The sequence below is a fragment of the Protomyctophum bolini genome (genome assembly GCF_963924005.1).
Source record: "Protomyctophum bolini genome assembly, chromosome: 16".
Lineage (NCBI taxonomy): Eukaryota > Metazoa > Chordata > Actinopteri > Myctophiformes > Myctophidae > Protomyctophum > Protomyctophum bolini.
In genome coordinates, this window is record NC_137877.1 from 15,626,403 (window position 1) to 15,639,642 (window position 13,240).

At 39.5% G+C, this 13,240-nt stretch overlaps 1 protein-coding gene across 7 annotated transcripts in view; it reads left to right on the plus strand.

The window, feature by feature from the left end:
• Positions 1–11,378, plus strand: part of tns1b (tensin 1b) — a 271,361-nt gene extending 259,983 nt beyond the window's left edge. For 6 of the 7 annotated variants that reach the window (XM_080785765.1, XM_080785767.1, XM_080785768.1 and 3 more), the window contains 8 exons: positions 617–712; positions 1,760–1,837; positions 1,954–2,025; positions 2,529–2,555; positions 3,597–3,765; positions 4,419–4,487; positions 5,222–5,251; positions 6,754–11,378. In XM_080785765.1, coding sequence (XP_080641891.1) covers positions 617–712; positions 1,760–1,837; positions 1,954–2,025; positions 2,529–2,555; positions 3,597–3,765; positions 4,419–4,487; positions 5,222–5,251; positions 6,754–6,892 — 680 coding nt within the window. In that variant the 3' untranslated portion in view covers positions 6,893–11,378. The remainder of the gene's footprint in view (positions 1–616; positions 713–1,759; positions 1,838–1,953; positions 2,026–2,528; positions 2,556–3,596; positions 3,766–4,418; positions 4,488–5,221; positions 5,252–6,753) is intronic. The other variant, XM_080785771.1, reaches the window with a different exon arrangement.
• Positions 11,379–13,240: the final 1,862 nt, after the last annotated feature.

The following is a 13,240-nucleotide window of genomic DNA, read 5'->3' on the forward strand; positions in this document are numbered from 1 at the left end:
ATAGTAAGAAGAGAAAGAAAAAATGACAAAGTAAAACAGCAATTTCCATCAGGGTATGGTATCTAGGACTAGGTTACATACAGTACATTGTATCCATCATTCAGTTAAATAGTAAATTGCTCTATATCCAACTGTCTACTTACTGAGGGTCTCTAAACAGAGGTCACCCAATGTCAGATTTTAAATAATGCCTTTTTGACTAAATAATAACTATATTGGCTTCATTTCCTGAAAAGTAATGTTTGTGAACTTTAATACAAGCTAGGTTTGGACATGCCAGTGACACATCGTGTATGGGCAAATCCTCGGTTTATCAATTTCACTCTAAGCTAGAGTGGAGGGGTGTGGCTTACTGGTGCAGCTTCATGGACTTTTAAGGTTGTTGATACGCAACTGCTCCCACTGTTGGCCGGAAAAGAGACAAACAATTACCTCTTCCACCTAATACTGAACACATGAGGTGATGTCTGCATGCTAATCACTTGTTTATTGTCTGTGTACTCACTACTCACTGACGTTATCTATCTCTCTCTTTCTTTCTTTCATTTTGTCTACCTCTCTCTCTCTCTCTCTCTCTCTCTCTCTCTCTCTCTCTCTCTCTCTCTCTCTGTGTCAGCGGGTGATGTCACCAACGAGTTGGTGAGGCACTTCCTAATCGAGAGCAGCCCTAAAGGGGTGAAGCTGAAGGGTTGTCCCAACGAACCTTACTTTGGTGAGCCAAAAACACGCACGCACGCACGCACGCACGCACGCACGCGAGCAAGTCTGTCTGTCTGTCTGTCTGTCTGTCTGTCTGTCTGTCTGTCCGTCCGTCCATCAAAGACTGTCGTTTGTCTCGATCTTCCAGCCTCCATAAAGACGAATCCTTCTATAATTACAGTACAGAGTTTGGGTTGAAGTCATCCAACTCATGTTCTCCCTACTAATTTCATTTCAAGGCAGCGTGACGTGTGTGTGTGTGTGTGTGTGTGTGTGTGTGTGTGTGTGTGTGTGTGTGTGTGTGTGTGTGTGTGTGTGTGTGTGTGTGTGTGTGTGTGTGTGTGTGTGTGTGTGTGTGTGTGTGTGTGTGTGTGTGTGTGTGTGTGTGTGTGTGTGTGTGTGTGTGTGTGTGTGTGTGTGTGTGTGTGTGTGTGTATATGTATGTGCGCGCGCGTTCACGGGTGTGCATTTGACTGAGAGTGTAATGTACATGCACACGTGCGTGCACTGTACTAAGTCTCAAGCCTCGGCTAGACAACTTTATCTACCCAATCTATCAAAAAAGAAATTTTCTGGCAGGATGACTTTCCTTTAACCAAACTGACATACCAACAGGCATAGAGGTTCTAGACTCCCTATACCCGTAACAAACTGACCTACAAACAGGCATAGAGGTTCTAGACTCCCTATACCCGTAACAAACTGACCTACCAACAGGCATAGAGGTTCTAGACTCCCTATACCCGTACCAAACTCAAAACGAACGTAAAATAATGCCTTTCGTCACAATACGAAGTGAACTCCTTGAATCGCCTGACCCCTCCCCTGCTTTCTCTGTAAATATACATCTACGAGCTTTATTCCAATATGTTTTCTAGTACATTTTGTATTGAATTGTATTGTCTGTACTCTGTATTATACTGTACGTAGTAGTGATGAATTGTGTACAATGTAGTTTTGTGTTATCCTTTTAGCATAACCTTTGACTTTAATACCTGTACTGTCTGCTAATCAATCACTGATGATGAATGAACTGTATGCTGTTTGTGTGCCCCCGCAGGCTGTCTGTCTGCCTTGGTCTACCAACACGCCATCACGCCACTGGCCCTACCCTGCAAACTGCTCATCCCTACCACAGGTCTGTGCCAATGGGCTCTATACCGGTATACAGCATGTTCACAGGCCATTTTGGAAAGCACTTGGGCCCCTTTCTGTAAATTCACACTCAGTACTCTCTCTCTGCATGTTGTATAGATCTCCATGAAGAAGTGTCCGAGGTGGTCACACCAGCAAACCCCCTGGCTGAACGACTCAAACAAGGAGCAGGTGTGTATTTAGCACATGCATTCAGTGGCACAGATCCCTTTCAATTACGCTTTCATGAGACAGATACGTAGATGATTGCCTTGAAATGTCTGCACATAATGGGGAAGTTGAAATGAAATGGCTATGGGTAAAGAAAAAGGCAATATTAAAAAAGCGGATATGGGTAAAAAGAAGAACATGAAAGATGCTGTATGTGTCCACTGTCCAGAATGAAACAGAAGATATAGATCCTTAACTAGACAGTTATTTAAAGTCATGCTGCTTAACAATTTTTGTCGTTTTTTTGGTGTCACCTCTCATAGCTCATAGTTTTTCTATACTGAAGTTATGTGGAATGTTTATTGGGAAAAATCTACCGGTGAAAGATTATATAAAAAATAACTTACGTTTAATTATAAAAGTTAAACAGTATGACTTTAATGTGAAGGAAAACACCAGTTTTCATGTTTCCTGACGCATAACGTTCACTCCCTCCAAGTAACACCACTTCCTTGTTACTCCAGTGCAAAAGGCCCCTGCTGATTCCCATGGTAAACCCTGTGTACATTTATTTGGATTGCTTCTTCTGGAATGCTACTCGTTTCCTTGAATGCTAGGTCTATGTATGCCTCAAAACATTTGTTTGAGTGTGCGTGTATGTGTGTGTGCGTGCGTGCGTGCGTGCATGTTTGTGTGCTGCAGAATTTGTGTAGATTTGTCTTTCTTACAGTCTGTTAACATTGCCGTCCAGCTTTATGTCCAAATATGGAAAAGTGTTTGATGTGGAATGACACTGGTCGATGGATGTGTTTAATGTCCGTGCTCTATCTGACCATGCCTTGTCTGAGAGAGCATGCAGTGTAATGACAAGAATACAGCACATTATATAGGCTATACGCATTTGTGCATGAACAGGTCGGTTAAATTTTTTTTAATGTCATTAACAAACAAGTCTGTGCAGCTGTGACTGTCTGCATACTGCATACGTAGGTTACTGTTGATTCCCATTCTGTTGTCTTCAAGAAGCCTGTGTCCCCCGCCCTGTGTCGTCTTTGTTTAGTTCAGTCTGGTGGTGGAAGTACTTTTACTTAAGTCAAAGTAAAAATGCCACGCTGTGAAAATACTCTTGTTACAAGTAAAAGGCTTGTATCAAACTTCCACGGGAGTAGATCAGTATTAAAGTAATGGCATCAATATGTATTTACAGAACCAAAACGAAAAGTTGTAAAGTGTACTTAAAGAATGTGAGCTTGTAGACTTTCTATTTTTGATTGAATAGTCGCAGCATTACGGGCTAAAGAGGTCAATGAATGTTCTGCATTAATAATCTAAATATGCAATGTAACTACCGGTAGCTATAGTATTTAAATAATTGTAATGGAGTAAAAAAAATGAAAAGACAATTGTCTCTAAGATTATGCTCTAGTTGTGCATTGAAAAAGGGACATACTCAAGTTAAGTAAATGCACCTCAAAGTTGTACTTGAGTAAATGTACTTATAGTTTACTCTCCACCACTGGTTCGGCTCAGTCTCTCGCTGCATGATAAAACAGCCGGTGACTTTGTGTGTCGCTGTGGTTGTTTTCCCCCAGCATGCAACGTGCTGTACATCAACTCCGTAGAGATGGAGTCCCTGACGGGTCCCCAGGCTGTGGCCAAGGCCATCAGCGAGACGCTGGCCGCCACCACGGCCTCTACTGCCACCGTCGTGCACTTCAAGGTGTCTGCGCAAGGCATCACGCTGACCGACAACCAGAGGAAGTGAGTTGACCCATTCTGACCTGAGATCAGATTCTAAAAATGTCTTCTACGTCCTGACAGTTTTCTGAAAAAGTCGTTCTTTGCTTTTTCAAAAATAGCAGACCTACAAGCTCGTAGCGCGCCACTCGGTGGCGCGCTATGAGCTTGTAGATCTGCTATTTTTCAATAGCTAAAGCATAACATAATGCTAACACCAAAAGGGGTTCCCGCCCAAAATGGGTTAAAGGAGAAACCTGCATGCCATACAGTAGTGCTGCAACTGTCCATTATTGTCCTAGCGATATTGTCCTTGTCGCAATTATTTGTGCGATAATATTAATCGCCAAATGGGAATTGTCATAATCGTGACAGCCCTACTTCATGCCCTGGGAGGGGGGGCTCCAGGGGGCCCCAGAACCCCCCTAGCAAACAAAGTATTACAAACTCACTTTGAATGAAAAAACAAAAACAAATTTGTAATTATTTGCATGAATGAAAATTCTAAACACAAACTGACAAATGGAGACATGATGTGATGGTCGGTTGAGGAACATGCGGTCTGCAGCCACCGTAACAGGACACTTTGTACGCAGCTTTGCATTCAGCTCAGCCAAACATAAAGTGGCTTTCAGGGAATATATATTCATCGGCATGTGGCCTCATTTGTTCCACAGGCTTTTCTTCCGACGGCACTACCCGAGCAACACTGTCACTTTCTGTGATATCGACCCTCAGGACAGAAAGTAAGTACCCTGCTATACAGCATGTATGCATTAGGCCAGTTATTATTTTACAATTTTTTTCATTTCAAGGACCCCCAGTTAACTATGCATTAGGCTACATACCTCCATAACTCTGTGTGCAAATGTAGCCAAATGGACCCATATGGATAAAACATCTATAAAAAGTTGAAATATATGGAGCTACTGTATTATTAGGTTTCTGCCCAACAGCAACCATTATCGTTGTTGTCGGTCGAAAACCTATTATCTCCATATTTTAACCTTTTTATTTATTTTCTCCTAAATGAATGCCCTTCTTCATCATACTACAGCGTAAAGAAAAACATCAAAAGTAGCAGATCCACACTGAGCTTGTGGATCTGCTACTTTTGCCACTTTTGAATTTGAATTGAATTGAAAAGTAACAGTTTCTCTGTCGGTTTCCACCCGACAGAGACCATGTATAGTTTTGTATACACTATATTTATATAGTACAGTACATTGTACATGTATCTGGGTGGGATATTATCTGAGCTTTTGAATCAGCTTTCCAAAGCTCTCTCAATGGCTCTTTTGTTCCCTGTATTGATCTTTGTTGCAGATATTATGTAAGTTAGGTGCATAGATGTGCGTTAGCTCACAATGCGATGCGGCATATTGTGAGGTTGTATATCTGCTATTTTCAAAAGAGTTTTATTTTTTTGTCAATCACTGTTGCGTAAGCTAACATGAAATATTCAACCTGTGTGTTACAGGTGGAACAAGCCAGAGGGAGGCACAGCCAAGTAAGTGCACAAACTCCCAGAGACGAGTCTTCACGGCACCCATCTTTAATGGAGTAGTTCACCCAGAAAACTACTTTTTTGACGTTTTTGACGCATTCCTGAGCGAATACTGTGATTTCCGGCAGAGTTTCCATTGAGTCTGCTACTGAGCAGCCACCCCGTCATCATTATTGGCTCAGGAATACAACACAAACAAACAAATAAACAAACAAACAAAAATAACCATGAATTTCACAGGGTGTGTAATTGATAGAAATCAAGTAATTATTTGGGTGAACTACTACCTTTAATCTAATGTAGATTCTTTGAATAGCCTTTTTGATTATTATTTGTTTTCTTCTACGAATTGACACAAAATTGTATTTCTAGTTTGATTAACCACTTTGTTGTACAGCGGTGGACTACACAAATGGTGAAAATAGCCCATTAAAATCAAGGCAGGTTTGAAATAATCATGATAATGATAATACATTTGAAGTGGTATCGCCCAGGCCTGCTGAAAACAGAGGCTATGCAGCATATAATAGATGGATAGATGGCTGGGCACAAGATAAAAGCATCCTTCCCAGCTGCCAATGAGCTGGGCTGTTTGTTGGCAGAGGATGTTTGAGATTTGCAGTGGTCTTGTTCGGGGCTTTTGATCACAGCTGCCACAGACTTGTGGATTTACAACTTGTGCATCTACTCCACTACATTTATTTGAAAACTTTAGTTACTACCGTACTTAGTTTGTAGATGTAGATTATGTTTTCAAAACATACATTACCCACTTCGGCACTATATACATTTCGGCCATTTGAAAATGGCCAATCTACAAGCTCACAATGTGTCGCCATGCAACACATCAACAGTGCATTTCTATAATGCAGTATTTAAATTGAATACTTAGTACTCTTTCCACCACTGTCCAAATCTGATTGTGATTTAACCGCGGTCTGGATAACGTTTGAGCGTGCCCCCTCCACCCCCAAAAAAAACTTCATTGGAGTCTATAAATGTACTAGTTCATGAGAATGATTTTATTTCCAGATTCCGTGTCCTTGGAAGACATATAGATTTTGTTGTATAATTATAATATATCCATTTCCTTTTTATGATCATATTTGTGGATGTGCCACGTAATAAATCCATTGCATGCCTTTCCACTGACCATTATCCAAAACAGAACAAATTGGCTGAGGTCTTATCAGATATTAATGATTGATATTTGTTTCTGTGTCGTATGGCAAAATAACTAGGTCTTTGATTAAAAGTATTTTCGTGTAAAGTAGACAAGGACACTGCGTGAAAAGAGGAGTTAACGGGCAATTATGGGCACTAGATTTGCCCGTAAACCTCAAGTTTAGCAGGCATACAGTAATATACACTAATATGCAGGGTACAATTCGGGAGTTTACCGGAGTTTGTTGGAAAGTTTAACGGGAGTTTCCTGTAATCTACACATCCGTATTCCATGCTTTTTGCGCAGTGGGATTCAACTCATACTGATTCTGTGCTTCCAGGTTCTTTGGGTTCGTGGCACGGAAGCAAGGAAGCACAACCGACAACATCAGCCACCTGTTTGCCGAGATGGACCCCGAACAGCCCGCCAGCGCCATCGTTAACTTCGTCTCCAAGATGATCAGCGCGCAGAAACGATGAGAGGCTGACCAAAACAAGCAAGAATCCTGGCGCCTTTTTTTCCTTTTTTTTTCTGCTTTGGTTGTTTCTTTTCTTTTTCTTTTTAACCACACAGACACTTGTTTCTTATTTCGGACTATTCAGCATTTTGATTTTATGCGTCACCTTATGTCTTTCATGTGTGCCTTTCGCTGAAGCGAGATCGTGTGAATGTTCTTTGTGAGCACAGGAGAGCTAGAGGGAAGTGTGTGAAAGAGAGGATCAGTGGTTCTCTATGTGGGGTCCAGGGACCCCCTCGCCCATGGGTTCTTGTGGGGGTTCCAAGCGGTCCCCAAATGACTTAATCTTTTGCAACACATTACAGTACGTAGGCTATTTGATTTGAAAATATCTGATTTACAAGTTTGCAATGCGTCCCATGGTGACATGCTTTGTGGTCTTGTAGACCGGCTATTTTCATGAAATCTTCCCTGACACATTATTATTTATTTTTTCAAGTTGGGGGTCCGTGTGACATGAGAACCACTCGAATAGATAGAATAGAAGTGTGTGTGTGTGTGTGTGTGTGTGTGTGTGTGTGTGTGCGCGTGTGTGCGCGTGCGTGCATGCGTGTTTCTGTGCATGTGCTTTATTTCTCGGACAGACTCTTGGATGGACCAGAGGAAGTGGGTGGGGGGGCGGGCGTGGCTGTGTATGACGAGTGACGATGTGGGCGGGAGGCCGGTTTGATCTCCGTGGCAGGGTAACCATGAACAGGACGAGGCAAATGTTGGCGTGAGCAAAATTTCCGTTTTGCCAACGCATAACTTTTGTTTGTTCTTTCGTTTTTTATTTTTTATTTTTAAAGGAAGAAGTCAAGTTGTGCGATGCGAGGGTGGATTGTAAATCTTTACTGTGTCAGGCTTTTTTCCGACTGGTCAACCAAAGAAGAAGAAGAAGAAGAAAAAAATAAGTGGTCAGGGCGTATATAGTTTGCCACTGTCAGAGGGTTGAAAATGTTCTTTTGTAAAAGAAATATGGCTGCTTAATCAAATTTTACTGAACTGTTTCTCACTCTATGTAATGATACTGTAGGTTGATTTCATCCTTGGTGCATCTTTGCCTTCTTGCATAAAATGTTAAGAGGACATTTTTGTTTAGCACACGGCAAGGTGAATCAGTGTAAATATTCTAGATTGCTTTCCGAGTAGATCTGTACTCAAAGAATTTTGGTGCCTGACTTTTTTTTTTTAATGAATAGCTTTCTAAGGAAGGAAAGAATGAAAAGAATAAGAAAAAAACTTAAAAAAACTAAAACATCCTAGCTCTCTGATAATATGCAAATTCCCAAAACGTTGAATGATTGTCCAATTTCAAACAGTTCCAGATTCTTGTCGTATGTAGTACGGTTCCTTTTCTTTTTTTAAGGGAGAAAAAAAAAGGCAATAAATTGTCTTTTTCACCCACCATGCAGCTGTGGTGTCGTCCAACAAGTCGAGGTGGGGAGAGTTTTGTTTCCTCACCAGTTCTGTGATAAAAAAGACAGACCAGTGGTGGAAGAAGTGCTATGATTTATTTTACTTAAGTAAAATGTAGCAGAATTGGAATACATTTTATTGTCAAATCACAGGTGGCAATTACACAATCCAATCAAAGGTCCGACATGCGGAAATCACCGTCACTCCCGACATGCGTTGGACCGTGCTTGTGGTTAGGGTTTTGGTTATGGTGTCTATCTAATGACAGACGGACCAATAGTATGCCGGAACTAAAGCCTGTCCCCTTTCAAAATAGACACAATATTGAAATGGGGCTTAATTGGTTAATGCATGTTTTATAATGTAAATCTGCAAAGTAACTTGTAACTGACGCTTTCAAATAGTTGTAGTCGTGTAAAAAGTACAATGTTAGACCTCTGAGATGCAATGGACTTGAAGTATACAGTATTGAAAAATGTACATAAAACAAAAGTACCTCAAAATTGTAGCCTACTTAAGCTCAGTACTTAAGTAAATGTACAAAGTTACTTTCCACCACTGAGGGAGACACCAGTTGGTCATGATTTATTGATTCAGTGCACCCAAACATCCTCCTTTCTTTTTTTGAACGGTTTACAACATAGGCCTACTTTGTCGCACGCACAGAACCGATCTTCAAGCTAACAATGTGGCACGTTGTTAACTTTAAGATCAGTTATTGTCTGCATGTGACAGCGCCATAGGACAAATCATAAATTAGACCAGTGGTTCTAACATTGGGGATTCAGGGACCCTCTGGGTTCCAAATGGACCCACAAATCTGTGGTTCCATATGTACACTCTGGGGATCCTTGAGATTTAAGGTTTGAGAACCACTGAATCAGCCATTATTAGTATCCTAATATGCCAGCCTTACTAGGCCACAGCTTGCACTTGTGTACACACACTTTTCCACTCATCCTCGAAGGGCTAAAAAGGGTTTTAAGATGAGAATCTTCACAGCCAATGGTTGCACTACTGTCACGCTCTCCATCTTTTTATGATTTATGATTTTTTTATATATATATATATTGCTGTTGAAAATCTCCGCCAAACCTACTGAGGGGCGCTATTACCACAGAGAGAAGCTACTATCAATAACGTTATGCATTACATCAGCCGGCCGAAACTGTTAACAACCACATCATTTCCGGAAGTAAGCTATACAGTACATATAAATATACCTATATAAATATATATATTGAGAAAAAAAAGAAAAAAAGGAAAGAAAAAAACTTCCAAACAGTGACTAAAATATTTATTATTTGTTTTTGCTCTGTTGCTCTATGTTAACCTGTATACATGTATTATATCGTATACATCTATAGATTACTGAAAGCAAGAAAGAAAGCTCTTTATTTTGGCAAAACTTTTGAAATCACCAGATTTTGAACTGCGTTGAAAAATATATTGTGTAAAGTGTGTGCATTTTAAATCGTATCACTGTCGTTTTTGATGTTTTTTTTTCATTTCTTTCACAGCTCTTAACATTTCTTTTTTTTTCTAGCATTGAACATTTTTGGGGTAGGATTTGTTTTTAGTATGCAGTAAAAATCCTCAGTGTTTTAACACTGGATTTTACTGTGTAGGAGTGGACAAAATACTTAAGTGTGAAAGTTTGTTGTGACGAAGGGTCAAAATGGAGTTATCCTGAAGTGTTGCCAACAGATTGTTTTTGAATAAACTTAATTAAATCTGCCTAAAAACACAAAGTTTAGCACTTAAATGTTGTAGGAATTAATGTAAACGAACAATGCATATCCTTTTGTCAAAATTGTTAAGAACAAACAGACTTTGACAGAGTAAAGGTAAACAGAGTCTTTTGCATGCATGGAAGCAGAAATACTATTGTAAAAAGAAGAAAATAAATGATAAAACGGCACACAGCACCATTAAACGCATCCTACTTGCTTGGGACAAACGCCCTATATGGCTATGAACTTAGTGTGTAGCTGCTGCCCTCATGTGGTGTAGAAGAATATTACAAGTAGCCCACATACTTATAATACAGTGTTTTAACTGTAATAGCAACTCAAATTATAGTTTGAGTTAAAATGATTTGATAATTGAAAAAAGTACAAAAAAATAATAAACATTCTTTTTTTTTTTCTTTTTTTTTTCTTTTTTTTTTTTTACATATGCTCATTTACAAAAAATGAGTTTTGCTTGTATTAAGCCCTGCATACGGACTGAATAGGACCTGAATAGTATTAGGGACATGACTCCTTTTTATTGCCTGTTACACGAGGTCTTATTTAGTTGACAGCATGATAATACATGTTCAGAAGAGGCCTGCAATGACCGCCTATAGCCTGTACTGTACTCTTAACTCGGAGGTCGATTCTTCTAGATTAAAAATAAAAATAAACAAAATATAGTGCTTTATGGGGCACTTTTATATCAGACTAGAATGTTCCATAATTTAACTGCGAGAGCCTGCATGCTCAAGTCAAGTTGTGTTCCCTAGTCTTCACATTTTATATATATATATATATATATATATATATATATATATATATATATATATATATATAAAAATAAAAAAAAGAATCAAATGATGCCTGTAATTTTCAGTATCTTTATCAGTCTATGTCCTCATAGACTCTATGAGTACATTTCTGCATAAGACATGCTTGTTTTGTTTTGTTTTGGGGGTTTTTTTTTGGGGGGGGGGGGATTCTCCACAACAAATCGAATGTTAGCCTCAAGCCGATTCATACTTTGTTGCACCGCAGTGTCGCGGGTCAAAAACGGCAAGCTCACAACGTTGCTTTGTAGATCTGCCATTATCGGCATGCAACACTGTGGTGTGACCGAGCATGAATTAGACATTACCTTGCCAAGAAGGAAACTCCAGTGGCATGATGTGTTCAGGTCAGTCTGAACATATAGAATGTGTGTGTGAATGAGCTACTATGCTTGTATAGAACCTTGTATTTTGTTTGGTATATTGTATGGTTTTTATTATTTCTAAGGAAAAAAACACATTAAAAAGCAATACAAATCACAAAGTAACTGCACTGTGTCCATTTTTTAAAGGCTTGGCATTTGTGAGTCATTTTTCATGATTTTCTTTTTTGTATCATCGAAACCAAAAATGTACATACTAAGTCGTTTTTCATGCATAAAAATAAGAAATTCAAAAAACATGGGCTATAATTTTTTCATTTCTTTCAAATCCTCAAAAATGATGAAAAACGGCGTGCTATAGTATGCCGTACGATATGGGCTATAGCCCATGGTCCAAAATGATGAAAAACGAGGATATAAAAAAAATCAAAAATTAAAAAACATGGGCTATAACCCATCGTTTTTTTTTTCATTTTTTCATTTTTTTCAAATCCTCAAAAATGATGAAAAACGGCTATAGGCCTACATGAGTAGTATTAAGTCGATCATGATTGGTTCGACGTATATGTCGCCGAAAAAACAGATTTTCATCATTTTTTTAATATAGCCTACATACTTATGTTGTTTTTCATGATTTTCAACGATAAAAAAAAACCAACCTTTATTTATTGCAGCCAGCAACACCTTCCTGGATCTCAGCCAACTCCCTCCCCAGGAGTGGGGCACCCTCCCACACTGTCAGGAAATCCCAGTGGGAACTGTAACTGACTTGACTAACATTCCGTTCACCACAGCAAATCCTCCTCCTCCTCCTCCTCCTCCGACCGACAGCAATGTGAACCGATTAATTATGTTGAACTGTCCATCAACTGTCTGTCTGTCTGTCTGTCAGTCGTGTGTGCGTGCGTGTGTGCGCGCGCATGCGTGCGGCTTCCTTCCACACAGCTGTGATCCATACACTCTGACGGACCAATGACCGACGGTCTAGACCCGGATACAGTAGGCGGGGCTTATGATTTAAAATGGAACCGCACGCGTTCCGTAGCAGTGTGTTTGGGGCGTAGCTGCAACAAGGTAAGGTTTGTTTTAGAACCGCATGGTTGTTAGCCAACATTAACTCTGTTGTTTTTTTAATATTAGTGTTGTTAGAAGGACTGTTGGTTGTTTATTGTGACTCTAAAAGGACAACAATATGAGGAATGTGTTGGTACTTTTTGAGACACAAACAAATAAACAAACAAACAGGTGGAAAGTAAATAATTACATCTACTGAAGTACTGTGGACAATATATTGTACATTTATATTTTATTTGGACACTACTAGTTTTGTAGATTTGGATTATTTAAAAAAAATATCCCTTTGGCTACATTGGCTACACAATTTACCACTGGGCTAGCTACAACCACATTTTGGCCATTTGGAAGTAGCTGATCTACAATCTCACAATGCATTGTGATGCAATGCATTGTGAGATTGTAGTTCTGCTATTTTCAGATTATTTTTTCTTTCTAACATTTGATATGGGACATTTCTGCGTAATGAGCTACATTTGGTCATTTTTTAAGTGCATTTTGATGCCATACCCTTTTACTTTAGTACATAATGGTAAAACAAGTTGTAACTGTGGCTCAGACACTTCACCCCTTTTGCAACCAGATCTTATTTGAATGATTTTTGAGACGCACTTTCCTGGGGTTTTTATGTGTTTTTAGATATTTTAGTATTTCAAAGTGTCCATGGACTCCATGATGTCATGGACACCGGGCTCGCTTCCTTCCTGAACTACAATTCCCACAATGCTTTGGGCCACTGCTCCTCCTTGTGGATAGAGGGAGGGCTGTCTTACTGAGACAACATTTAGTCCAGGAAGGAAGTGAGCCCAGTGTCCATGATGACATCATGGACTCTTTGAAATACTGAAATATCTAAACGCATAAAAACCCCAGGAAAGTGTTTTTTGTCTCAAACATCATTAAAATAAGATCTGGTTGCAAAAGAAAAATGCAAGAATTTCCTAAAGAT